Source organism: Quercus lobata, chromosome 10, assembly GCF_001633185.2.
Source record: "Quercus lobata isolate SW786 chromosome 10, ValleyOak3.0 Primary Assembly, whole genome shotgun sequence".
In the NCBI taxonomy this organism is placed as follows: Eukaryota; Viridiplantae; Streptophyta; class Magnoliopsida; order Fagales; family Fagaceae; genus Quercus; species Quercus lobata.
Window position 1 is genome coordinate 27,345,905 of NC_044913.1, and position 27,764 is coordinate 27,373,668.

The 27,764-nt window shown below is 35.9% G+C and overlaps 2 protein-coding genes across 2 annotated transcripts; both read right to left on the reverse strand.

Annotated features, from left to right (window-relative positions):
* Positions 1-7,005: 7,005 nt before the first annotated feature.
* On the reverse strand, positions 7,006-18,023 carry LOC115965544 (loganic acid O-methyltransferase-like). The gene is made up of 3 exons (XM_031084788.1): positions 17,830-18,023; positions 8,134-8,790; positions 7,006-7,624 (listed from the first exon to the last, which is right to left on the reverse strand). The coding sequence occupies exons 1-3, from the start codon at positions 17,920-17,922 to the stop codon at positions 7,277-7,279; spliced, it is 1,098 nt and encodes a 365-aa protein (XP_030940648.1). The 5' UTR covers positions 17,923-18,023; the 3' UTR covers positions 7,006-7,276.
* A 1,454-nt stretch (positions 18,024-19,477) lies between these two features.
* LOC115962718 (loganic acid O-methyltransferase-like) lies at positions 19,478-25,289 on the reverse strand. Its single transcript, XM_031081595.1, has 3 exons — positions 25,148-25,289; positions 20,263-20,910; positions 19,478-19,957 (listed from the first exon to the last, which is right to left on the reverse strand). The coding sequence occupies exons 1-3, from the start codon at positions 25,238-25,240 to the stop codon at positions 19,622-19,624; spliced, it is 1,077 nt and encodes a 358-aa protein (XP_030937455.1). The 5' UTR covers positions 25,241-25,289; the 3' UTR covers positions 19,478-19,621.
* Between the last annotated feature and the right edge of the window lie 2,475 nt (positions 25,290-27,764).

Below are 27,764 nucleotides of genomic sequence, written 5' to 3' on the forward strand. Positions count from 1 at the left end.
TTGTTAAGAGAGGACATAAGTTGAGGGCTTCATGTTTGTCATCAGCTACTATGTCATAGATTGGTGTTGCAATTTGGCCTCTTTGACATTTAATGGTCCATTTGGATTGAGGGGGAGGGAACGAGAGTAGAGTAAAGTTGGCTCAAAATTAACTTATTTTTAGCCAATTCTACTCTACTCCCCTCCCTCCTCCCTAAATCCAAACAGAAAAATGATTTTGTTAAGAGAGGACATAAGATGAGGGCTTCATGTTTGTCATCAGCTACTATGTCATAGATTGGTGTTGCAATTTAGCCTCTTTAACATTTAATGATCTATTTGTATTGAGGAGAAGGGAATGAAAGTAGAGTAGAGTTGGCTCTAATAATTTTTTCTTTCTTTTTCTTATCTCTATCCCTCTCATTGCTTGCTGTGTCGGTGTTTTTCAATAGAATGAAGATAAAGTCAAAAGTAGTTGGGATTTTTCTGATAATAAAGGCAAGAAATGTCCAAATTTGAAGGGGAAAAGACCAAAAAGGGCTCCAATTTTTTTTAAGCTCACACATACCTTTAGGAGCAACAAGGTAATTCAAGCCCTCTTGAGCTGTACATGTCTGGCAGCACTATTAAGATGACAACAAAAAGACTAAAAAGGGCCCATTTTTTATTTAGCTAACAAATGAAGTTAGGAGCAATTAAGTAATTTCAATCAAATGTGGATGTTTTTAGAGTTTCAAAGAATTTGCTGGGCTTCAAACCTCTTTTCGCTAGGCTTCAAACTTCTTCTTGCCGTTTTAACATTTTAGAAGTCGTTTTGTCAAACAAGCACCTCGACTATCCTTTTTTATATAGAGTATAGATAAAAAAAAGTATTTATTATCTCATATTATTATAATTTCAAATTATTTTTTATTTAAAATCTTTTTTTAGAAGAAATACAGTCAACTTTATTAAGAAAATCCAACAATATTAACTAGTACAAAAGAAATAAAGGGTGGTGGAATAGACTCAATCCACACCAAAAAATCAGAAATACTAATAGAATGTCTTGTTAAATTATGCGCTACCTTATTACCTTCTCTCTTTACATAAGAGTAAAGTAATTGATTAAACAAACTAGCATTACATCTGATATCTTCAAGTAATAAACCAAAGGATGACAAGTAAGGGCTATTGTTTCTCAAAGCATTTGACAGCACCTGAGAATCTGTTTCCAGTATTGCTCGACTAAAACCCAACTCAGCTGCAAACTCAAGGGTTGTTGAGGCTACTAGTGCTTCAATCTCCAGGGGCGTGTACTACTGTGGTAGAAGTTTAGACATTGAAGCCATGACTAAGCTGTTGTTGTCCCGGATCACGACACCAATGCCTGATTTTTTCTGCTCCTTGAAAATAGCTCCATTGCAATTTATCTTCACCACTTCTAGATTTGGGGGATGCCACTTAGCCCGAAATGAAGTGAGATCAGGCCGAGTGATGGAAGGCGCAGGTTGGGTCATTGCAAACTCAACCACACGCTCCTTTGCCGACGACAGAATCTGATGGACACTTATGTTTGGTTGGCTCATAAGCACCTGGTTCCTTTGAGTCCAAATTAACCACACTGAAGTTGAGAACATCTCCAAACTGTGATCATTTGTAATGAGCCATGGAAGCAATTCCTTAAAATCCACAAAGGTGTGTCTTCTTTGGCAATGTCGAAATGGTTCATCTTCCCACACCACGTCCAGTTTGCTGCAAGTCCAGAGAGCATGAAGAGCTGATTCGGGTACCTGTTTGCAACGGTCACATGTCGGGTTCTCGATGATAGTTCACCTTACCAAATTATCCTTAGTTGGAAATGAGTTCCTGCATGCCCTCCACACCAAATTCTTGATTTTGCTCGGTACCTGAAGAGACCAAAGTGTTCGCTACAAAACCTTATCATGCGCCATCTGATCTTCATCCCACTCGGTCTGTACTTCGGCCTTCAAGAATCTGTATCCAAACTTACTTGTGTAAAGTCCGTTGCTAGTGAATGGCCAAAATAAGGTGTCTTCTGCCTCACACCTTGAGAGCGAAATTGATTTGATCAACTCAGCTTCTTCAGAGGTGAACATTCCTTCTATCAAACCATGATCCCACAGCCTTGTGTCTTCCTTAATCAAGATCTCCACTTTAGCATCAGCCAATGATTCCACACTAGGTGATTGAACTTGTGGCATGTTTTTCTTGGCAACCAGTGGTCTTGTCATATACTTACAGCCTTCCCATTCCCAATTCTCCATTGACAGCCTCCCCTACGTAATACCTCCCTTCCATGCAAGATGCTATTTACACGCATGAGAGCCACTACTTGAGTGCTTAGCCTCCATAAAGGTGCAATTTGGAAAGAAGCGCACCTTAAAAACTTTGTGCAACAATGAGTCCGGACTTTTCAATAATCTTCATGCTTGTTTAGCTAACAAGTAGTCATTGAAGCTATGTCCCTAAACCCCATACCTCCCTCCAATTTTAATTTAGTTAGTTCATCTCATTTCAACCAATGGATCTTTTTTTTTCCTCCTCTTTCTCCCCACCAAAACTTCTTGATCATGGTTTCAATTTCATGGCAAAGGCCCAAAGGTATTTTGCAGCACCCCATAGCATAGGTTGGGATGGCTTGTATTACCGCTTTAATGAGCACCTCACGACCGGCTTGAGACAAGAGTTTCTCTTCCCACCCTTGCAATTTTTTCCACACCTTCTCTTTGATAAAATTGAAGCCTTCTTTCTTTCTTTTACCCACCAATGATGGCAGCCCAAGGTATTGCTCAAAATGTACAAATTCTTGTAAACCCAAGGCAGCCATGATTTCTTGTTTGGTTGCTTCCGTGGTAGATTTGCTAAAGAAAATAGCTATTTTGTTTTTGTTCACCTTTTGGCCTGACTCCCCTTCATATTCCTCAAGGATATCAATGATCTTTCTGCATTCATCACCGCTTGCCCTACAAAAGAGGAGGCTATCGTTTGCAAACAATAAATGGGTTAGTGCTGGGCCTCTCCGACAAAGAGGGAAACCCTTGATTTCTCCCAAATTTGCTGCTTGTTGGATTAGGCCATGGAGACCTTTGGTGTAAAGTAGGAAGAGGAAAGGTGATAGTGGGTCACCTTGGCAAATACCTCTAGAGGGTTGGATAAATCCATGAGGTTCGCCATTGATCAAAATGGAGTAAGAGACTGTTTTTACACAAGCCATGATTAATCCTATCCACCTCTCATTAAAACCCATTTTTCTCATAACATTTTCAAGGTAACTCCACTCCACCCGGTCATATGCGTTACTCATATCTAGTTTAATAGCCATGTACCCAATTGTTCCTGAACTCATGTTGTTCATGCTATGTAGAGATTCAAAAGCCAGAAGATATTATCATAAATCAATCTATTCTTGGTAAAGGCTGATTGGTGATCAGTGATGATGGCGGGCAGAATATTTTTAAGTCTATTTACCAGGACTATGGAGAAAATTTTATAGAGGACATTACACAAACTAATTGGACAATATTGAGTGACAAATTCAGGGTTTTTTATTATAGGGATCAATGTAATGAAGGTGTAATTTATTGGATGAAGAATTGTACCAGTATTGAGCCAAGATAGGAAAGAATTTGTTACATCCCTATCAACCACCCCCCAAAAGTGCTGATAAAATAAAGGTGGCATGCCATCGGGTCCTGGGGTTTTGAGGGGGGCCATTTGCTTGAGGGTTTTCTTAACTTCATCCTCTCTAAAGGGAGCAACAAGGGTTGCATTCATGTGGTCAATGATGACATTGGGGATGTGATCCAAGGCTGCCCCATGTGCATTCGGCTTTGAGGAGGTGAAGAGGTCCTAATAGTACTTGATCATAAGGGTTGCTATGTCATTCGGATCCACTCTTCAATTATTTGATTCATCCATAATCCCACGAATAACATTTTTCTGGAATCTCCTAGTGACTCGGCAATAAATGAATCTCATATTTTTATCTCCATTCTTAAGCCATAGTGTACATGATCTTTGGCTCCACATACAAGCTTCCCTATCCAAGAAAATGTTTATTTCCTCTTTGAGTGCTCTAACCCATGTGTTCAGCCCAGATTCTTGGGGTTCTTGTTCTGCTTGAATCAAAAGCTCCTTCTTCTTGGCCAACTCTTTCCTCACATTTCCAAAAATGTTGTGATTCCACCATTCAAGATCTTGACCACACTTATCAACCCTTTTTAAGATGTCTCTATCACTAAAACTATGATGGTAGGATGACCACGAAGCTTTCACCACTTCACCACAATGCTCATCTGATAACCACATCTCTTCGAATCTAAATAATTTCCTTCGTGATGAAATTTCCAAACCTAACAGATTAATATATAGAGGCATATGGTCTGATGAAGTACAATGGAGGTGGTGCAGAATTGTATCTGGGAACTTAAGAAACCAGATTGCATTGACCACACCTCGATCCAGTCTCTCCCAAATAGAATGTCCATCTACAAAGTGCTTACTCCATGTAAATCTATTTCCTATAAAGCCAAGATCAAGAAATCCACACTCATCCAACACATCCCTGAATAGCTACATCTGACCTTGATTTCTTGTTGCACCCCCAAGTTTCTCTTCTTGTCTAACAATCTCATTGAAGTCACATGCGCACAACCATGGGATATCAAGGTAGTCATTTAGACTTCTTAGACTATCCCACGCTTCACCACACCTTGAAGTGTCTGGTTCGCCATAAAACCCTGTGAATCTCCATTCATTTGGGGAGCCTTTGTCAATCTAGGTATCAATATAATACTTGGATGAGTCTAGCACCACCAAGTTATTTGAGGCTTTCTAGAAAAGAACCAAGCCACCACCGTGCCCCACCCTTGGTACCACCCACTTATTTTCAAAGTCTATGTTTTGTTGGATTGTATCTAGCCTTGCTTCATCTACCAATGTCTTAGCAATGAACACGACAAAGGGGTCTTTTGCCCGGATTATTTCTCCAAGTTCCTTCCTTGTAAAAAGGTTCCCAAACCCGCGACAGTTCCATACTAAGCAATTTATGGCGACTGGCAAGGATGGGTGTTAGCCTCCGCCAATATAATACTAGCATCCTCCTCACTCCTTGAAACCTGGTAACGTTTATTGGGTAACTTGGAATGGTCATCATTGAGTGCCGCTGCTCTCTTCCCCTTACTCGGCTTGCCAAGTGATACTTCCTCTGATGGTTTGTTGTTTGCATGCACCACCCTAGTCCAACGTGGCTTAGTGGCTTGCACAGAAACCCTAGGGATGTTTTGGTTGTCACGTGCATTGCTGTTGATTTCACTTGAATTCAAAACTGGGTTTAAGTCCGAAATAAACGCTGAGGAATTAATGCCCTTCGGTTTTGTTTTTGCATGACCATCTTCAAAGGATGCATATGGACGTAATTCAGGGTATGTGGAGTTTCCTAGTTTGGTAGGATTCTCTAGGGAATCAAATTCCTTTAAAGCTGCCCCAATATCATTAAGGTGAATATCAAGACTTCGTGCATTTGGAGGAGGGCCTTCATTACGCTTTAATTCCTGTGCACCATTGGAATATTCTGACATTGTTTTAATTTCGTAACGGGCTGCCCTAACTCCAGGTTCTCCACGTCATCTGAATCAACACAACTCTGATTGTGTTCGTCGTTGTCATCTCTACTCGGCGGTGGTGCACGGCGATCCTCTACCTGAACCTCCATCTACTCTTTTCTTCCCCTGTTGATTTTATTCCCTACCATTACCTTATCTGCCGAGGTCTGATTTCTTGTTGGTCTTAACTTGTAGAAACCAAGAACAGAGATGACTTGTTTGTAAGAATAAGAGAACGGGGCTGCCCTAAGGTTTGGTCCGAATTGCTACTGCTCTTAGGTAAGTGAACCTTCGCTGTTCAACCATATTTCACAATCCTTGTCATCATGATCAAAGCAACCACACCAATAGCATATATTCAATATTCTCTCATATTTGAAGCTGATCCAAACTTGCTTTTCTTAACCAATTGAAACCAAATGTCCACGGCATAAGGGACTAGTAACATCCATTGAAACTCTAACCCGAATGAAGTTACCTCCCTCTAACTCCCTTGGATTGGTAGTAGGTATGACCCTTCCCAGAACTTCACAAATCTTCTCCACTGCCCCCACATTCATAAACTTAATAGGAAGGCCGTGTACTTGCACCCAAAAGGAAGTCCTATCCAGTTTGAGTTCATCAACAGAGGAATTAGTGTTGTATCTTTCCATGACTACCAAATGTTTGTCAAAAGTCCATGGTTCGCTTTGGAGTACTCTATCAACCTCCATTGTGTTATCAAACACAAACAATACTCTGTGGTCCCCCAAATGACATACCCTGAATCCGTTTTTTGAGCGCCAAAGTGGAATGAAAGTTTTTGCAATAGTGTCGATGTTCAATGCTCTTTTTGTAAGGAATTTTGTAACAATACTGAACTCTGGTGAGCTCTATTCCTCATCCAAACAAGAACCCGGACCTTCTTTTTCTAACAAAGTAAGTTGATTCCAATTAGAGGTCAGATCACCCATGGTGATGAGAAAAAACACCAATCCACGAATGGATACAAAACTTCACTGTTTCCCAGTACCCCCAAAAAAAAAAAAAACCCCACAAACCTTAGGATAACCTTCTTATCCCAAGGAGTATTATCGCTCCTTCCTAAGGAAGGGACCTCTATTCTACTGTAAAAGAAAAGCTAGTTGGAGAGCTTTCCTTGGTACAGAGAAACTTTTTTCAGAAATGGAATTTATTTAAAATCTAATATACTTAAACTCATCTTTATTATCTAACAATAAGATCTAATCATTCATAATTTTTACACAAATTTGAGAGAACATTAATTCGAAGAACGAAAATTCCTTAAACACGCAACTAGATTTATTATTAAATTCATCACTAAGTCTAGTTGGACATAAGAAACATGCTTGTTAAAACTTAAAAGGCTTCAAATTTGAAACGATCACCTTTACTCAAAAGAGTAAGGGGAATAGATTCTTTTGTAAATAATGTACATAGAAATTGTAATATTTTCTTGAAACGTAAATAAAAGATTTTTTTAATTCCAATCTATTCTTGGAATCAAAATTTTATTGCGTACAACCTTGCCTCTTATTGGCTTTCAAATTCATAGTGGAGTAATCTTTCATGATCCTTGAGACATATAATGAGACATTAACATAGTAATAAAATAAGCAAAAGGAAAAAATAATAAAGTTTCGTGAATAACCATTACTTAACAAACCAAACGAAAATAAACAAAACACGTTCTAATCCATTGCTTTGCGTCTAAGAAGAGCAAAGAAATTAATGGATCCTCCAGAAATAAGCATGGGCATTCCTTCTTCAATTTTCTTACTTAATGAGTCAAAGAGCTCGTCTAAGATTGCATCTCCAAAATGTGTCTTGAGTAGTCCATCCAATGCAGCTCGCAAGTGAGATACGATTATTTGGCTTTTCGGAATGGTACTAGTAATTATTTCTTGAATGGGAGGTAAGTCCTCCATTCTCTCTATACTAAAATACCCATTTCGATCCACAGCAGCTTCTAGTTCCTGGGGAGACATGTAATACATTGGCATATTAAAGGAGTCCACTTTCTCTTCACTAACTATTCCCTGAAAGATACATTAAAAGTAAACTAATCAACTCTCAGGACAAGACACGTATCATGCAAAAACAACAATTTCAAAGTATAACCTAAGCTAAAAGGAAAAAGTGGATTTAATCTTCTTTTTTTCTTTTACAATTAAGATGATAATTAAGCTTGTCACAACGGTTTAAAGACATAAATACTTTTCCAGCTTTAACTTTTGAAAAATAATTTAGATGAAGATAAAAAGGCAGACCAAAATCAACATATTCACAAAGTATATTTAAAACTTGGGGCAACCGATTTTTTTTTTTTTGGCCAATGTGGGTCCTAACTCCTAAGCTCTTCCACCACCTAGCTATTTCTCAAGGTGTGTCTATTGTACACATTAGGTAATTATAGGAAGGAATTTGATAGAAGTAACCTCAAAATAATAGCTAAGAGTTTTAAACCAAGGACTTCTTAAATTGCATGAAGCCTTAGGAGCCATAGATCAACCCCTTGGAATTATTTGGACAACTGATAGTGTCTTACCTTTTTAGCCATGTCCATTAGGCAAGATCCTAGGAGATCAAATGTTATATTTTGTGTAGTTTGAGAGTGGTGGATTCCGTTGGGGCGTCCAGAAAAGATAAGTGCAACCAATCCTCCACGCACAACCTCTTGAGCCCTAGCATGCAGAAAGTATTCCATGTCTTCAACGTATTGAGCTTCATAGGCCTTAATAACTTCATCTTTTGCACTTGTGTAGTGTATTCTCCCCTTATTCCAAGCAGGGGAACTTTTATCAACTACAGGTTTTGGTACTCTGGAAAGCCAATGGTTGGTATAAGAAGAATGAACGAAGTGTAGAGATCCATTCGGAAATAAGCGACCATAGAATGAACCTGGTACGCCTGCAGCATAATATTTCCTGTCTAATGGGAGGGAGGAGAAAAGTGTGTTGAAATCATTCGAGGTGTGATCATTGAAGAGGACTTGAAATTCGGGGAGCTGAGAATCAAGCCCTTGACATTGATACTTAAACTGCACTGCCTCAATTATGTTTTGCACTGCAAAAAATGTATTAGGCCCAACAGCGCAACCTAAATCTGCAATTCGAAAGGTGTTTGAGGAAGCAAAGTTCTCGATATCAAGAATTTCTACAACTGCCTCAGTGATCAGCCTTTTTGCAGCGTTATTAACTCTTCCCTGAAAAGCAAAAGTGTTCCTCATTATCATTCTATTAAACAGGGGTGCCTCTAGGATTTTTGTCCTGAGGGTCAATAAAAAAACATAAATTATATAAAATCTAAAACAAAAGAGATTTGAATATATCAATATCACCAAAATAAATAAATAAAATTCTACAATTGTCTTTTACGAGGTTTTATATTTTGAAACCGCTGCATGATAGATTTATTATCAATCCTACGAGCTATATCTTTTTCAATATACACAGTCAAACAATCATTCAATCACCGATCCCCCATTCCATTATGCAATTTATTCTTGATATATTTCATTGCTGAAAAACTTCTTTCCACTTTTGTAGTCACAACAGTAAGAGTCAAAACTAACTTCACAAGCAAATATAGCAATGGATATATAAGAGCACTCACAGCAGTGGTGCTATATAGCTATAATGCTATTTTTTAGCTTCAAATAGCAAAAATTCTTCACGCAGCAGAGGAGCTAAATCTAAAAAATTTAGCTCCTCAGCTACAGTGCACATCTATCTTTAGATGTGCACTGTAGCTCACATCTAAAAAAAAAAATATTTTTTTATTACACTCTCTCTCCTCTCTCACCTTAAAATATTCAATGCATTTTCTCTCTGTCTATCTCTCTCCGGCGTCTCCTCTTTCTTCTTTCCTCCTCAAATTTTTTTTTCTCTCTTCACCGGTCTCTCATCTCCCTCATCCCTCAATTCGCCGGTCTCTCCAGCTCGCCGGTCTATCCATCTCGCCGGTCTCCGTCGTCCTCAGCTCGCCGGTCAATTTCTTTTCTCTCTAGCTCGCCGGCCTTCCTCATCTCCCTCATCCCTCATCTCTCTAGCTCGACTGCCCAGCGCCGACCACTCCTCACACTGGGCTGGGCTGAGCTTCGGTGGATTTTTGTACTCGTGCTCATTCCTTTTGCGCCGACCGAAGCCCATTCCTTTTGTGGTCGTTGTGGGATTTTTTTTTTTTTTTTTTTTGCTGTGGACTGCCGGTAGTGGTGGTGGTGGTGGTGGTGATGGTGTTGGTGTTGTTTTCCAATCTATTGTGGGCAAGTGGGCTTGTGTTTGTGTTTGTGGCAGTGGGCTTGTGCTCGTTGTGGTTTTTTTTTTTTTTTTTTGCTGTGGACTGCCGGTAGTGCTGGTGGTGGTGTTGGTGTTTTCCGATCTGTTGTGGGCAAGTGGGCTTGTGCTCGTTGTGGGTTTTTTTTTTTTTGCTGTGGACTGCCGCCGGTGGTGGTGGTGGTGGTGGTGGTGGTGGTGGTTGTGCCTGTGGTTGACGGTACACGGTACAGGTGGTTGAGATTGGTAGTGTAATATTTTGTTGGTAGTAAAATATATTATTTTATTGTAGTGGTTATAATATTTTATTGTGATGTTTATATTATTTTATTATGTTGAAAGCTAAAATAGATCCACTGCTGCAGCATATGTGTAGGTAAAATAGATAAAGTAACTTTTAGTGGAGTTAAATTGCTAAAAATTTAGCTCCACTGCTGTGGATGCTCTAACATCCTTATTTGTCTCCACCATCTTTCTTGCAAGGTCTCCAATTTATAAGTTTAAAATTCTTTAAATGTTTTATATTTTTATTGTCTTTAGTATTAATGTATTGACCAAGTCACATAACCAACAACCACTCACAACTCACAAATCACATTCAACAAAATAAAAAACTACTAACAAGTCACAAATAAATCAAATAATCAAAGCGGTAAGTAATAACTCAACTTTATATCAAATCAATAAAACACTCACAGCAACTCTACAACACGCCAACACCCAACAGTAAAGAAACTCAAACTCAAGTACTCAACAACAATAAAACATCCCATCCAAAAAAAAAAAAAAACAACAACAACAACAACAATAAAACACTATAAACTAATAAAAGTAATAAGTCCTATAAATCTATAACCCACTAACCCCACAGGCCCACACACAGTCACACACACGGTCAGACTTTAGAGACTCAAAACTCAAGTTGAGTTACTCAACAACAAATATCAGGAGTTCAGAATGTTGGGTGCCTGGCACCTAGTGGGTCCAACCCACTTGCTTGCCACTCTTGTTAAAGCTCATTTATGAGCTTGTCTTCTCAAGCCCCACAAAGTCAGTTTTTTGGTTTAAAGCAAAGCTGAGCATGCATGGGAAGGTCTAACTTCTCTTAATGAGAAGTGATGCAAGGCTGAGTAAGTGTGTTGGACACGCTGAAGAAAAAGAAAAGAAAGAAGCAAAGGCCATTTGGCCTTGTGTGGATAGCTGAAACAAAGAGCTGAAGCAAGAGAGCCATTCTGCCATTGTGAGAGAAACACAAGTGAGACCTTCAGCTTGAGAAGGTGCAATCCGTGTGAAGAAATAGAGAGAAACACAGTGAGAGTGTGAGAGAGTGAAAAAGAAAAAAGAGATATTTTTCTTTGCTCAAGTTACACACAAGGAAGATAAATTGGTGGAGTTCTCATGGAGTTTTTGAGTGCTACAACCATAGAGAGTTGGAGTATTCAGAGGAAGATTTTGCTACTGGCTTTGTGGTGATATTGTATTTACTTCTTGAGATTTATTTGTTGTATATCCAATTTATTATGGACTCAAGTTTAGCATAAACTTGATAGTTGTAATCTCTATTTCATAGTGGATATTTTTCGGAGCTACCCCGTGGTTTTTCCCTTTACACCGGAGGGTTTTCCATATAAGATTTGGTGTTCTTATGTGGTTGTGTTTATGTGGTGCTTGTTTCTTCTTCTTTTTTTGTTTCCATAATATTGCTATTGCTATTGCTTGGTAATCATTAATTTTAATTCACACATAGACACAGAGGGGATTAGGATTTTTCCCCAACAAGTGGTATCAAAGCTTTTGGTTGCTTGGGTTTGACTGTCTTATGTTGGATTAAATGGAGAATGTAGCTATGAATACTATGGTTAAACTCTTGGCATCGAATTATTCGATTTGGAGGCCGATGATGGAGGATGTCCTTTATTGCAAGAATTTACATGACCCTAATGAGGGTGATAGTGTCAAGCCTAGTGATATGTTAAATAGAGACTAGGAGAAATTAAATAGAAAAACTATCGGGTTTATTAGACAATGCATCAATGTCAGTGTTTTTCACCATGTGTCTCAGGAAACAAATGCAGAGGCTCTTTGGGAAAAATTAAGAAGTCTTTATGAAAGAAAGACAACTCAAAATAAAGCTTTTATTGCTAGAAAGCTTGTGAATTTGAAGCTCAAGAAGGGTAAGTCCATTGCCGAGCACCTTAGTGAGTTGCAAGACTTGGTTAATCAGATGGTTACAATGAAACTAGTAATAGATGATGAGTTGCAAGCTTTATTGCTTCTAAGTTCCTTACCTGACAGTTGGGAGACTTTGGTAGTGTCACTTAGTAATTTTGCTCTGAATGGTGTGTTACAACTTGTCATGGTTAAAGATAGTTTGCTTAATGAAGAAACTAGAAGAAAGGATATGGGCAAGGATATTGCACATGCTCTTGTCACAAAGAACAAAGGGAGAAGTAAGAGTAGAAGTTCTAAAGGGCGAGGTAAATCTAAAAGTCGGTCAGAATCAAAAGGAAAATTCAAGTGCTTTTACTGTGATAAAGAAGGTCACATAAAAAGGAATTACAAGGCTTGGAAGAACAAACAGAAAGAGGATAAAAATCAGAAAAGGGTGGATGATGAGAACACTGCTGTTGTTATGGTGTTGGAAGATGAGGTCCTAGCCATAGGACAAGATGATTGTTGTACAGTTTCAAATCCTTATGTTGAATGGGTGATTGATTCAGCTGCTTCCTGCCATGTCATTCCAAGAAAGGAGTTATTCACTTCATACAAAGCGGGAAACTTTGGGAGAGTGAAGATGTGCAATGATAGTTATGCCGACATTGTGAGAATTGGTGATATATGTGTTAAGGCTAACACTAGATACACCCTAGTTTTGAAGGATGTGAGACATGTTATGTATATTCGCCTGAATTTGATTTCCATTCATGTTCTTGATAACGAAGGTTATGGCAATTATTTTTGTGATGGAAAATGAAGACTTAGCAAAGGATCATTGGTGTTTGCTAAAGGGAAAATTTGTTGTACACTTTACAAGACACAAGTAAAGTTGTGCAAGGATGTTGTTGGTGTAACTCAAGAGGATTCTTCGCCTAACTTGTGGCATAGGCGGCTAGCTCACATGAGTGAAAAATGGTTGCAGATCTTGGCAAAGAAGTCTCTCATTCCCTTTGCCAAAGGTACGTCACTAAATCCTTGTGACTTTTGTTTATTTGGTAAACAACATAGAGTTTCATTTAATATACCCTCTACTAGAAAACCCAATGTATAAGATCTTGCTTATTCGGATGTATGTGGTCCCATTGATGTTGAGACTTTAGGTGGAAATAAATATTTTATTACATTTATTGATGATGCTTCACGAAAGGTGTGGGTTTATGTTTTGAAGACTAAAGATCAGGTTTTTTAGCACTTTAAGAAATTTCATGCCATGGTGGAAAGAGAGAAAGGAAAGCCTTTGAAGTGTCTTCATAGTGATAACGGAGGTGAATACACATCTAATGAATTCAAGAGTTACTGCTCTAAGAAAGGCATTAGACATGAGAAGACAGTTCCTAATACCCCACAGCAAAATGGTGTGGCAGAAAGGATGAACTGCATTATTGTTGAGAAGATCAGATGTATGTTGAGAATGGCTAATCTGCCTAAGTCATTCTGGGGTGAAGCTGTTGTGACTGCATGCTACCTAATTAATAGATCTCCACAGTTCCTTTGGATTTTGATATTCCAGAAAGAGTATGGACGGGGAAAGATGTTTCTTACTCTCACTTAAAGGTATTTGGGTGTAATGCATTTGCTCATGTGCTTAAGGAACAAAGATCAAAGCTTGATAGCAAATCCACTCCTTGTATATTTGTTGGATATGGAGATGCAAAATTTGGCTACAAGCTATGGGATCCAAAAGAAAAGAAGATGATTAGAAGTCGAGATGTAGTTTTTCATGAGAATGAAAAATTGGCAGACTTTGAGAAAACTGAGAAGCCTAAAGCTACAGTTGAAGGTGTTCCTGATCTTACATTTATCTCTTCTTCCTCAGATAATACCACAAATAGAGAAGAGGTACAAGATGAGAATTATGGTGATGAACCAACTGAATTTGATGCTGATGAGCCAGCAAGTGTTAATGGTGATGATGTAACAGATACAGATAGTGTTGAGCAGGGGGAGCAGCCTCCTCCACTAGAGATAGTAGAACCTCAAGTGAGAAGGTCTACTAGAGAGCGTCATCCATCAACTAAATACCCCACTTCTGAGTATACTATGATTACTGAAAAGGGGGAGCCATAAATTTTTCAGGAAGTACAATCTCATAAGGATAAACAAAGCTGGTTGAAGGCTATGCTTGAAGAGATGAATTCTTTGAACAAAAATAAGACTTATGACTTGGTGGAACTTCCTAAAGACAAAAGGGTATTGAGAAACAAATAGGTGTTCAAGTTGAAGAAAGATGGTGACAAGTTAGTGAAGTATAAAGCTCAATTGGTGGTCAAGGGTTTCAATTAGAAATAAGGGATTGACTTTGATGAGATATTCTCTCCAGTAGTCAAGATGAGTTCCATTCGAGTAGTTTTGGGATTAGTAGCTAGCTTGGATCTTGAGCTTGAGCAACTTGATGTGAAAACAGATTTTCTTCATGGTGATTTGAAAGAAGAAATCTACATGGATCAGCCAGAGGGTTTCAAAGTGAAAGGGAAAGAACACATGGTTTGCAAGTTAAAGAAGAGTTTGTATGGCTTGAAGCAAGCTCCAAGACAGTGGTACAAGAAGTTTGACTCATTTATGGTGGGTCATGGGTACATAAGGACAAATGCAGATCATTGTGTGTATGTTAGAAAATTTCTCAATGGTAAATTTGTTATTCTTCTGCTATATGTAGATGATATGTTGATAGTAGGACAAGATGCAGGTGTGATTGAAAATTTGAAGAAGGACTTGTTCAAATCATTTGATATGAAAGACTTGGGTCCAGCAAGACAAATTTTGGATATGCAGATTCTACATGACAAGAAAGTCAAGAAGCTACGATTATCACAAGAGAAGTATATTGAGCGGGTTCTTTAAAGGTTCAATATGAAGCATGCCAAACCAATCAGTACACCTCTTGGTGCTCATTTCAAGCTAAGGAAGAAATCTTGTTCTTCATCAAAGAAAGAGAAAAAAGACATAGCATCAACTATTTATTCCTCAGCAGTTGGGAGTTTGATGTATGCTATGGTTTGCACATGACCAGATATTGCTGATGCAGTTGGTGTTGTCTGTAGGTTCATGGTTAATCCTGGTAAATATCACTAGGAAGCAGTGAAGTGGATTTTCACGTATTTGAGGTGTAGCTCTAAATTATGCTTGACTTTTGGTGATTCTAAACCAGTTTTGAAAGGTTATGTAGATGCAGATTGGGCAGGTGACCTTGATGGTAGGAAATCTACATCGGGGTATTTATTTACTTTTGCAGGGGTAGCTATATCATGGCAGTCAAGATTGCAGAAGTGTGTTGCCTTATCTACAACTGAGGTGGAGTATATTGCAACTAATGAAGCAAGTAAAGAGATGCTCTGGTTGAAACGGTTTCTACAAGAATTGGATTTGAAGTAAGATGGGTATGTAGTTAATTGTGATAGTCAGAGTGCTATAGTCTTGAGCAAGAATTCTATGTACCATTCACGCTCGAAGCACATTGAGGTGAGATACAATTGGTTGAGACTAGTTGTTGAACAACAGTTATTTGAATTAGAGAAGATTCACACAGATGAAAATTCAATTGACATGTTGACCAAGGTTGTGTCTAGAGAGAAGCTAAAGCTTTTGTGTCGGGTTGACCGGCATGAATTCTAACTGAAAAGTTGGGTTGAAGATCTCCTCCATAGTGAGCTGGAGGGGGAGATTGTTGGGTGCGTGGCACCTAGTGGGTCCAGCCCACTTGCTTGCCACTCTTGTCAAAGCTCATTTATGAGCTTGTCTTCTCAAGCCCCACAAAGTCAGTTTTTTGGTTTAATGCAAAGCTAAGCATGCATGGGAAGATCTGACTTCTCTTAATGAGAAGTGATGCAAAGCTGAGTAAGTGTGTTGAACATGCTGAAGAAAAAGAAAAGAAAGAAGCAAAGGCCATTTGGCCTTGTGTGGAGAGCTGAAACAGAGAGCTGAAGCAAGAGAGCTATTCGGCCATTGTGAGAGAAACACAAGTAAGAGCTTTAGGTTGAGGAGGTGCAGTCCATGTGAAGAAATAGAAAGAAACACAGTAAGAGTGTGAGAGAGTGAAAAAGAAAAATGAGACATTTTTCTTTGCTCAAGTTACACATAAGGAAGATATATAAATTGGTAGAGTTCTCATGGAGTTTTTGAGTGCTACAACCATGGAGAGTTGAAGCATTCAGAGGAAGATTTTTCTACTGACTTTGTGGTGAGATTGTATTTATTCCTCGAGATTTATTTGTTATATATCCAATTTATTGTGGACTCAAGTTTAGCATAAACTTGATAGTTGTAATCTCTATTTCATAGTGGATATTTTTCGGAGCTGTCCCGTGGTTTTTCCCTCTACACCGGAGGGTTTTCCACGTAAGATTCGGTGTTCTTGTATGGTTGTGTTTATGTGGTGCTTGCTGAATTTTTTTTTTTTTGTTTTGTTTCCATAATATTACTATTGCTTGGTAATCATTAATTTTAATTCACACATAGACACAGAGGGGATTAGGATTTTTCCCTAACATAGAACACAATTCTTAATGCCACAACTCCCACACATAGTCACATGCACGGTCCAAGATTCAAAAACTCAACAAAAAAAAAATCAAAAGATAACACCACACAGGGGTGGCAGTACAAAACACCATAAACACACTCTCACAATGAAAGAAAGAGAGAAAGAGAGAGCTGAAAAACCAGATCAAGCGGCGGTAGAGTAGGAACAGTCAGGCAACGGCAGATTTTATGTGTGTGAAACAGAGGCAGCCTTTTTTCCTTTGGGTTTGGAGAGTGAAGAAGGATAATGAGAGATTTTGGAGATTAGGTAGCTATAAATTTTTAGGTTTTATTTGACCCTTTTTTTATGATTTTTCAAATTTTGATTTATGAGCTTTTTATTTCTGAGATTAAAGGCCAAAATTTTCTTTTGGACTTCTTTTTTCTTTTCTAGAGTTTAAGTTGGGATTTAAAAAATAAAGGGGTCACCGGGTCAAGTTGATGGTGAGGGGTGCAAATTTGTATTAGAGGGGTTCAAAATAATTTTTTTTAAAAATATTATACATATATATATATAAAATAAAAAATAAAAAATAAAAAAATTGGGTCAGGGACTCAGGGGTACATTTGAACCCCTGACTATAACGTACCGCCGCCCCTGCTAATAAACTTAGTTGCTGTCATCATTACATAATTACGAAAAACTAATAACATATAGTTCTAGACACAATTGTTTATCCACACACCAACCAACACAAGATATTGCCCACAATAATCATGAGTACTTCTTTTGGATGAGCTTATTTGTTATCTTCTTTATTCTATAAAATTACGAGTTGTACCTTTAAAAAAATTGTACACTTCCTTTTAGATGAACATAAGTTCAACCAAACAGGTTATACAAAGACAAATATACTACCAGAGATTAAGCTATTATTATTAACTGGGCATGTTACATATATATTGCTTACATGAGATCCGATAGGAAGTTATAGATATACATAAATAAATAAGATATTAGTCTTAAATTTTTTAGGAAGTCATTCAAGCTAGTTTGCATTACCAGAAAGAATTATCATTCTAATTAAGTGTGAGAGGATACAAGGGTAGAGGTTACAGATCTTTGGGATTTGTTTAGACTGAGAAAAATTGGAACTGGACTCATTAACCCACCCAAAACCGAAGGATAAAAATGAGTATGACTGTATGAGTAAGAGATTTCAAACCCGAAGAGTAAATTATAAACTTGCCAACGGCCTAAAATTCTTGGTATACGTATATATAGAGAAGGATACCTGGTAAGAAGAGTTGTTAGCGTAGCTGTGGACACCATCTCCACCTTTCATCGGATATGCTTCAATTGTTTTGCTTGTTTGCTCTGCTGCCATCTCTCTCTCTCTCTCTCTCTCTCTCTGACTGTTTCTGATGATGCTAAACAGGGCGGGCTCTTTTTCTTTATGGCAAGGTGAACATTGTGGACTTTCGTGCGCAATTGCATTATTAATTTTCAGTTTTGTCAACTTCAAGAAATTTCATATGTAATTGTATAGAAGAATATGATGGCAGTTGTACATTGTTTCTCCTTTCCCCAGCTTTACACGTCACAAGGAAGCATGGTCGGAATGTTCGAATCTCTCTCTCTCTCTGACTGTTTCTGATGATGCTAAACAGGGCGGGCTCTTTTTCTTTATGGCAAGGTGAACATTGTGGACTTTCGTGCGCAATTGCATTATTAATTTTCAGTTTTGTCAACTTCAAGAAATTTCATATGTAATTGTATAGAAGAATATGATGGCAGTTGTACATTGTTTCTCCCTTCCCCAGCTTTACACGTCACAAGGAAGCATGGTCGGAATGTTCGAATCTAGGCCCAAGAAAATTAAACCTAACTAGAGCATAATTTTAGAAAAAATTTGCTAAATAGTATATGGGCAAACTTATTTAATTATGTAGGACTTTTTTAAAATTCGAGTTTGTCAAATTCGAGTTCTAAGTGAAACTCGAATTTATCAAACTTGAGTTCTAAGCATTATGTTTGATCAAATTGCCAAAATGCTCCAGAACTTGAGTTTGGTAAACTCGAGTTTCATTTGGAACTAAATTTGACAAACTCGAGTTCCAAAAAAAATATTACATAACTAAATAAGTTTGGTCCAGTGCTTTTTTCCTAAATTTTTTCAAAAATTGTTCTATTTGGTAAAAAAGGCCCAATGTGTATTGTTTTAACCGAGAGGAAGAGAAAAGAAAAGAAGAGAAGAGAGCGAGGGAAAAGAAATGAAAAAGAAAAAGCTTTCTTTTTATATGTTTGAAAAGAAATGAAAAGAAAAATAATATATTTAATTTAGATATATGTTTTTACCTAAATACCCGAAATAAAATCCAAAATGTTTATTTTGTTGATTGACAAAATTGAAATTTTAGATGTCTTTAGTGATGGGTCCTCAAAAGTTGCATGTTTTTTACTTAGCTTTCTTCTCATTTCCTCCTAATTTGGGCAGATGAGAAAAGTAGGCTCGGATAAATGCTCATTTAGTCATTCTTCCCATTTTCTCTCTTTTTTCTACTTTCCTATAATGCCAACCAAACAAGGAGAATTGTCATTTCAGCACAATTTCCTTTCTCTTCTCTTCCTCCCTTTCCAAATATTGCATTAGCTTCCCTACATAATCCTTGGTCCTCTTTAATAATAAAAACTAACCCAACCAACAAAAAATTAACCAATAGCCTATTTTTTAAGCCAATCAGGGAAAAAATATATATATATATATATATAAAATCATTTTTATCAAATCCGTTCTATTAATTTTGAAAAAGAAAATTCCTAAATTTTACCAATGGAATAGAGAGAGAGTTTGTCGATTATATCCACGCCTCCTTTGCTCTAGAGTTTAACGAATTTCATATTTGTCTCTACTCTCTTGCATCAGACTTTCTTTCTCTTAGTGGCTTTGAAATTCATAATGGTGTAATATTTTCCTTCAGACATATAGCAAGGCATTAACATAATAATGAAGCTAAAGCAGAAAATACTAAAGCTCCATGAATCCCATTACTTAACAAACTAAGCGAAAATAAACAAAGGGCATTCTAATTTGTTGCTTTGCGTTTAAGAAGAGCAAAGAAAATAGAGGAACTTCCTGACATAGGCTTGGTCATGAATTCTACTTCAAATTTCTTTCCAAATGAGTCAAAGAGCTCGTCTAAGATCTCATATCCAAAATGTGCCATGATCACTCCTTCAAATGCTGCTCGAAAGTTGGATGATATTTTTTGGCTTTGAGTTGCAGGTACGGCACCAAGTTCTGTAATAATTCTCTCTATGCTAAAATATCCATTTCGATCCACAGCAGCTTCCAGTTCTTGTGGAGACATGAGATACACTGGTAGATTAAAAGAGTCCACTTTCTCCTCACTGATTATTCCCTGAACGAAAGAAAAATAAAGCTCTCTAAGGACATGCATGTATCGTGTAATCCAAATGCAACAATTTTACAGCGCAACTGAAAAACCTAAGCTGATAGGGGAAGTGTGGATCTTATTATTTATACTTTTTTAACAATTAAGAGGACTACTATGTCTTTCACAACAGTTGTAGGGCATTATTGAAGGCTATTCAAGCTTCACTTTAATATCAATAATTTAGATAACGATAAAAAAATTAGATCAAAATCAAATGGGCTATATTCAAAAAGTAAACTAAAAACTTGGGGCAACTGATCATGTCTTACCTTCCTAGCCATGTCCATGAGGCAAGATTCAAGGACGCCAGTTGTTGGAGATTGAGAATGGTGCATTCCGTTGGGGCGGCCAGGAATGATAAGTGCAACCAATCCTCCACACACAACCTCTTTAGCCCTAGCATGCAGGAAGCACTCCATGTCTTCAGTGTATTGAGCTTGATAAGCCTTAACAACTTCATCATTTGAATTTGGGTAGTGGATTCTCCCCTTATTCCAAGCAGGGGAGCTTTTGTCGACTACCGGTTTTGGTACTTTGGAAAGCCAATGGATGGAATACGAAGAAAAAACGAAATGCAAAGATGCATTGGGAAATAAGCGACTGTGGAAAGAACCTGGCACGCCTGCAGCATAATATTCCCTGTTTGGTGGGAGGGATGAGAAGAGTGTATTGAAATCATTCAAGATGTGATCATTAAAGAAGACTTGAAATTCAGGGAGCTGAGAATGAAGCCCTTGGCGTTGATGCTTAAACTGTAATGCCTCAATTATGTTTTGCACTGCAAAAAATGTGTTAGGCCCAACAGAGCAACCTAAATCTGCAATTCTATAGGTGTATGATGAAACGAAGTTGTCAACATCAAGCTTTTCTGCAATTGCCTCAGTGATCAGCCATTTTGCAGAGTCAATAACTTCTCTCTGAAAAGCAAAAAATATATATATAAAAAATAAGTATTCCTTATCATCATTTTAATAACTTCGTTGTCAACATAATTACATAACTATGGAAAACTAAAAACATATTTGCGGCAGCTATCGAAAATTGGTAGAGCCTATTTTATGTTCTTGAAACATGCAAGCTTTATACCAGGTGATCATCTTAAGTACGACTTGAATAATTAACAAGTTGAGGACCAAATACGGGGCAAAAATATCTATAAACTTACTAAGACAAAGGAAACGAAAACAAGAAATTTGAATTTTATCAAGTGTACTAGAGATGAAGAAGGAAGAGTTCTTTTGATAAATTTTTTAATGTAAGTTTTTTGGGTGAGATAATTTATTTTAATCTCAAGGAAAGGACTCATATTTTTATGAAAATTGAACCAAATACTTCTTTTGAGAAATTGAATGTCCAAACAAATTTCCCTTTTTTTCATTTGCTTCTTTGTATTAACTTTAACAAGTAATGATATTTTGATTGAAAGTCTTTAAAATTAATTAAAGGAAAGAAAACTCCTTTAAAGCAATTTTATTTTTATGAACATTTTTAAAGATTGGGAATTGGAAATTTTTCTCAAATCAATTTTATGATCATTTTATTTTGGGAATTAGAAACTCCAATTTTAGTTAAGGAATTAGGAATCCCAAAGAATTAATCATATTGGAATTAAATGCTCCATTGAATTAATTTGAAGGAATTAGAAACTCCACTCTATTTAAAATAATTTTGAGAGTGAGAGACCCCGTAGACGCATATTATTTTAAATTGGTGAAATCAAAACACCAAATTGTTTAATTGGTGGGGTCAAGAACTCCATGAATTAATTTGTAATGAATAGTAAAGTAAAGGACTCCATTGATTTATAGGGTCAAGAACTCTAATATTTGAATTAGTGGAATAAGGACTCCATTAAGTGAATTCATCATGGTAGAATCAAGGACTTCATTGATGTATTTGGTTTAGTAGAGTCAAAGACTCTAATATTTAAATTGGTGGAGTTAAGGACTCTAATGAATTAATTTATAAGATAGAGTCAAGGACTCCATTGAATCAATTCATAACAGTAGAGTCAGTAACTCCATTGATGTATTTGATTTGGTAAAATCAAAGATTCTAATATTTAAATTAGTAGAGTCAATGACTCCATTGAATTTCGAGAAGACATTAGACAAAAGCTTGGGAGAACTTTATTTGGTAATTCTCAAATAGGATCGGCAAGTCAAAGACTCCAAGTTTCATATATGGAGTTAGGAACTCCTCGTGAAACCCAATCTTATTTGTATTACCCAACAAAAATTCAGTTTTGAGAAGGAAGAGTGAGAGGGTCAGCGATCAAGTAAACTTGTGAAGTCTCCTCATATACTGACCTCTGTAGCTTCTGTCTTTAACTTATTGCTTTTTGCTTCTTCTTCTCTATCCTTTTTTTCTTTTCACTTGCTCTCATTGTCTCCCTAGCTGTTTGCTCTTTATTGCTCTGTCCGTGTGTATCCTTATCTTGTGTATGTGCGTTCTCCCTTTTTTTTTCTTTTTTTTCTTTTACTTGCTGAAGCCTTCTCTAATTTATAGAGAAATTGAAGAAACCGATTAGTCCTTATTTTTTCAACTGACCAATCAGTGGGGCAGAAACTGCAAAGAATGTGCAGTACTGCACTTGCTTCTTTCACGGGCAGTTGGTGTAGATTGTAGCCGATTTTCAGCCACCTTTTTCTTATGGAATTATTTGAGTGGTGCAGTGGCAGGAAGTTATTTTACTCAGCCACACATCACACCTACATCTTCTCCCATTCTTTTCTTTTTCAAAATGGGTAATGACATTGAGCTTGGCTGCCAAGCCTGCCATGCCATAAATTTAGTCAGACAACCCCACCTCTTTTGCACGTGATGTGAATGTGGGGTTTGTTTAATATTCCTTTTTTTTCTTTTTATATCCTTATATTTTTGTTTGCACTATTTGTTCTTGTAATTAACTTTGTTAATTTTGGAGGGCATTCATTTTTTTGGCCTACATACTTGTCCAAATTTTATATTCTTTGATAAATCTTGTTTGGACATTTTTTTTTTTAATTGTAACCACATTTTTTTAATTTCACATTTAAACAATATTATTCATTAAGTCCTCAAATATTTTCATTGGTTATGTATGAGTCTATTAATAAACTATTCAATAATTTCTCAAAAAAAAAATAAACTATTCAATATGAAGTCCCTTGGTTTCTTTTTGGCACATGATTTAATTTTTAGTTTATAAAACTAGACACAAAGTAAATGCTAAGTTAGAAATTTTGGGATGTTTTAGAATTTGAAAAGCTAAATATAGTGCATGGAGTGTAAGTTTAGTAAAAATATAAATAAAGATTAAAGGGTTGTGAAACTTGATTGTTGAGAGATACCAAAGAGTGATCATCTCTAAAATATTGGATTAATAATTCATAAGTATTGAGAAATTGAAGAGGACACAAATCATAAGATAAGAAGAAGGTCGATGAAGAGGAAAAGCATATCAAGAATATTATTTTGTGACCATATGTAGATTACAGATTAAGTTAAATGAAAATTTTATAACAATGATATTTTTTTCAGAGGTTTATAATAGTGATATAAAACCAACTATACTCTATGCATGATACTGAATGATGGACAGTTTATGAGTAATATGTTCTACAAACGAGCATATAAAATGAGAATATAGAATGGATAAGTGGCTGTAAACAAAAATTGTGAGTCTATTTTGCTATTGCTGTATACGTTTCGTTAGCTCTCTCTACTGAAATTACACTTCATCAATTCTTCAACTTTCTTTGCTATAAAATGACTTCGTTTGAAAACTAAAACCCCTCAAACCCCTCGTTCGTCAATGCCAGATTTTGGATTAGTATTTTTAAAAATCTTTCACATTTATAAACTTAACTAATAGCGAACTCAAAATCTACAAGCAAAATCAGTTATTAAAATACAGTTGCAGAAAAATAAATAAATAAAAACCTTAACGGAAATTTTTAGAATAGGAAGTTTAATGTGTGTGTTTGAGAGAGAGAGAGAGCATGAAGTTTTTTCATATAACATGTTCTTTCAAAATTCTTGTTTTTCATTTTTATGAGCAGAAATTCTTTCATTTAGCCTTCAAACTTATCTTTTAATTAATGTCATGTGTCACTCTTTTTTGAAAGAGAAATGAATACTATTCATTTAACATTTCACTTAGGAAAATATTTCAATTAAATATTTAATTTTTATTACATATGCAACAAATAATTTTATTTCCTTAATATTTAAATTTTAAGAAAAATTCTTTGGGATTTGTTAGCATAAATCTGGAAATGTTCAATGAATTTTTCTTTCATTAAAATATACAAATTATATTAATGAACTTTAGGTCAATTAACAACTTACAGTGATTTCAAAGAAGACGTTCTTTATTTGAATCCCAACTCTGTCACTTGGAATGAATCAATGTATGAAAAAAAAATAAATAAATAGTACAAATAACTTTTTTGAGTTTTTAGCAAGTTTCAGCTTATTTGAGTTTTTGGAAGGTGATGCAAGCTCAGCTTATTTAAGTTTTTGGAATGTGATGTTTTTATGCTTTTTTTTTTTTGTATTATTCACTAATCATATTGCTCTTTTTATTTCTATTCATGAATCCTATTATATGTTAACCTAACTTTTAACTTTATTTTTATATTTTCAGCAAAAGGTCAATTTCAACTAAACAATTTCTTCCCAAACGGACAAACATATGTTTTACCAACTACAAAAATACACTAAGAAGACTTTTAGTTGATATAAACACTGTTTACCATAAACACTGCCCATATATTAAATTGATATAACAATCACAGGCGTTCAAACTTTTTTCATGGTGAACCAAAGCTGTAAATTCAAGATGATTTGGTTTTGCCGTTGAATACCATAATCAGCTATTTAATTGTAAACAAGCCATGCTTCAGACCCACTCATACCACGACTTCATTTGCAAACAAAAATTAAAGCTGCTAAATAGAAATTTTAAAAAAAAATGATAATAATAAATGAAGTTTGAATTATAAACTTATTATGTAGATATTGATTTTGTATTCAACGGCCTAACATTGAAGCATTTGAAAGGACGGAAGAAAACCAGTTGTATTGTACATATAAGAAAGTTATATATAAATATATATATATATATATTAATGAATATTAATTTCTAATTTGTATATATAAAAAGATCACCTGGTAAGACGAGTTGTTGGCGTAGCTACGGACACCATCTCCACCTTTCATCGGATATGCTTCGGACGTTTTGCCTGTTTGCTCTGCTGCCATCTCTCTCTCTCTCTCTCTCTCTCTCTCTCTCTCGATTTTTATAAGATAGGATATAATGATATTTCAAACTATTCAAATATAAATGAAAAGCCTTGAACCACATATTTTTGCCATTTTTTTAAATTGAAAGGACATCACTTTTATCTGTCTAGGGATAAAGTCAAAGGAAATGGACCCATACATCTGTGCAAATTAATTTCACATGAAATTTTATTTTAGTACATGATACAAAATAAAATATAAAAAAAGGAAGTTATTTACTAAAAGAACTGAAACAAGCATAACAAGGGTAAATTAAATTTGGAAAGAACTTGATTAACAATGCGAAAAGTAGGGTATTCCAAGCGTGAGTGCCATTGCTCTAGATATCTACCATTTACTCTCTTCACCCTTAGAAATGCAAAGAAAGAATATAAAAAACCATTATGCATAAACTACAATGCTTGTATATATTTGCATAAGCACGGTAGCAAAATCTCATTTTGTACAATGAATACATAAATTTATGTGAGTGTTTTTTAGTATTGATTGGGCAAAATTTGGGTCTTATGCTATTTTACCAAACCTAATGCAAATGCTAACATACTAGCCCAAACCTAATCAAAACTATACATATATTAATGATTGATGAAAAAAAATAACCCCACATGTGATCGGGGGTAAAACAAGAAAGGAAATTTACCTTCAAACCAGTTTTTAGGAAGAAAAAAGAAATCTATCCCACTTACTTTGGGTCGCATGGCCTATTTAATATGTTATGTGACTAAACACATTGATGGTTTTATGAGTCACTACATAATGAGTTGAATGAGATACCTCCAAACTATTTTAGAGGAAAACAAGTTAACAGGTTCAAGTTACTACGTAAAGACTAAGTTTTGTCTAGTGAGTGAGTGTAAGGGCACCTTTGGGTGTATTGGAGTTTTGGGTTATGTTATGTTTAAGAGTTTTTTGTGAAGATTGTGAGGTTTTAATTCCTATTATGAATAGTGAATTTTGGTTAGCATTACACGTGGATGTAGGCTTAGAGTTCACTAAACCAAGTAAATTTTTGTGTATTGTGGTGTTTTCTAATTTATTGTTTAGTGAGCATTTTACAACAAGATTCAGCACAAACCCATGAGCCAAATTGGGGCTCTAGCAACAAAGATCCAAGATCTTCCTACATCTTCAAAGCACACTCTTTTCAACATGCCCGAGCATAATGTACATATAACAAAAAATGGGAAGTAGTTCATAATGTATTTGAGCCCAAACATGACGGTAGCTTTGCTTCTCAACAAAACAAACCCTAGATAGGGGTTTAGTTAATTCAAGGAAGAAGTACATTTTTCGTCTCTATATTTTGGGCCTACTTGAATTTGGTCCTTAAGTTTCTCAAGATAAAATTTAATCCTTATAATTTCAAACTTAAAGTTAATTTAGTCCCTTTTGTCACTTAGGAGCGGGAAAAAGCTAATGTGGTTAACAGATTGCACAATTGGCACAATTAAAGATGTTAGGTTTTAGACACCTATTAAAATTCCAGTTAACATATTTTTAAGGCTAAGTTATTAATTAATCAAATTATGAACAACCATTGATCATGCAATCAGCACCAATATTGTGAAATTAACAAAAAGTGCAATGAAAACTACAAAATACAGCAGTATGGTGACCCAGGAAAAACTAATGGAATAGAAACCAAAGTAAAAACCATTGGGGAATTTAACCTAACAATCCTTAAGACAAAACAAATCCATTAACTGAATAAAATTTTTTACAACATAGAATTATCCAATTCTAAACTATTACAACATATATAGTACAACTTACTATCATTACCTAATGTAACTCCGAATTCACGGACTTCTTCAGTTAGGAAACTTTGTTGAACGCGAACAGGATCCATGACTTCAAGTGCCCACTTGAAGGTTTTGGTTCCAACAACTAAGTTTTCTTGATAAGACAACAGTTTCTACAGCATTGGATCTTGATAAGGCAACAATTTTTGGTACATAAACCCTAGATACATAATAAATTACTCTTTTCAATTTCTATAAGGTCTCTTTATAAATTAGCTTAAGTAGCACAACACCCTAGAAGCTTGGACAATGGGCTAGGCTTGTAATCTACAAATTGTACTGTGTCGTTCAATTGATCGAATTAAGTACTCGATTGATTGAAAACATACGGTCTCAATCAATCAACAAACTATCCAAAGTTGTCGAACTTACAAAAAAATTGACAATAAAATGCAGAACTTGACAATTGTCTTGTTTTCAGAAATAAACCACTAAAAATACTTAAAGATACATTTTGTTCAAGAGTTTACTAACCTAAAATAAAACTAACAAAAGATAATGTGGCTTATAAAAATTAAAAAAAAAAAATCCCACATAAGCATTTGAATGATTAAAGAATCTAAATCATGAAAAAAAAAAAAAAAAAAAAAAACAAAAACAAAAAAAGCACACGAATTTTCCTTCCTCATATTTTAAGGAAGAGAATAAAAAAATAAAGTTCTGCTTTTCTTTTCTCTTAC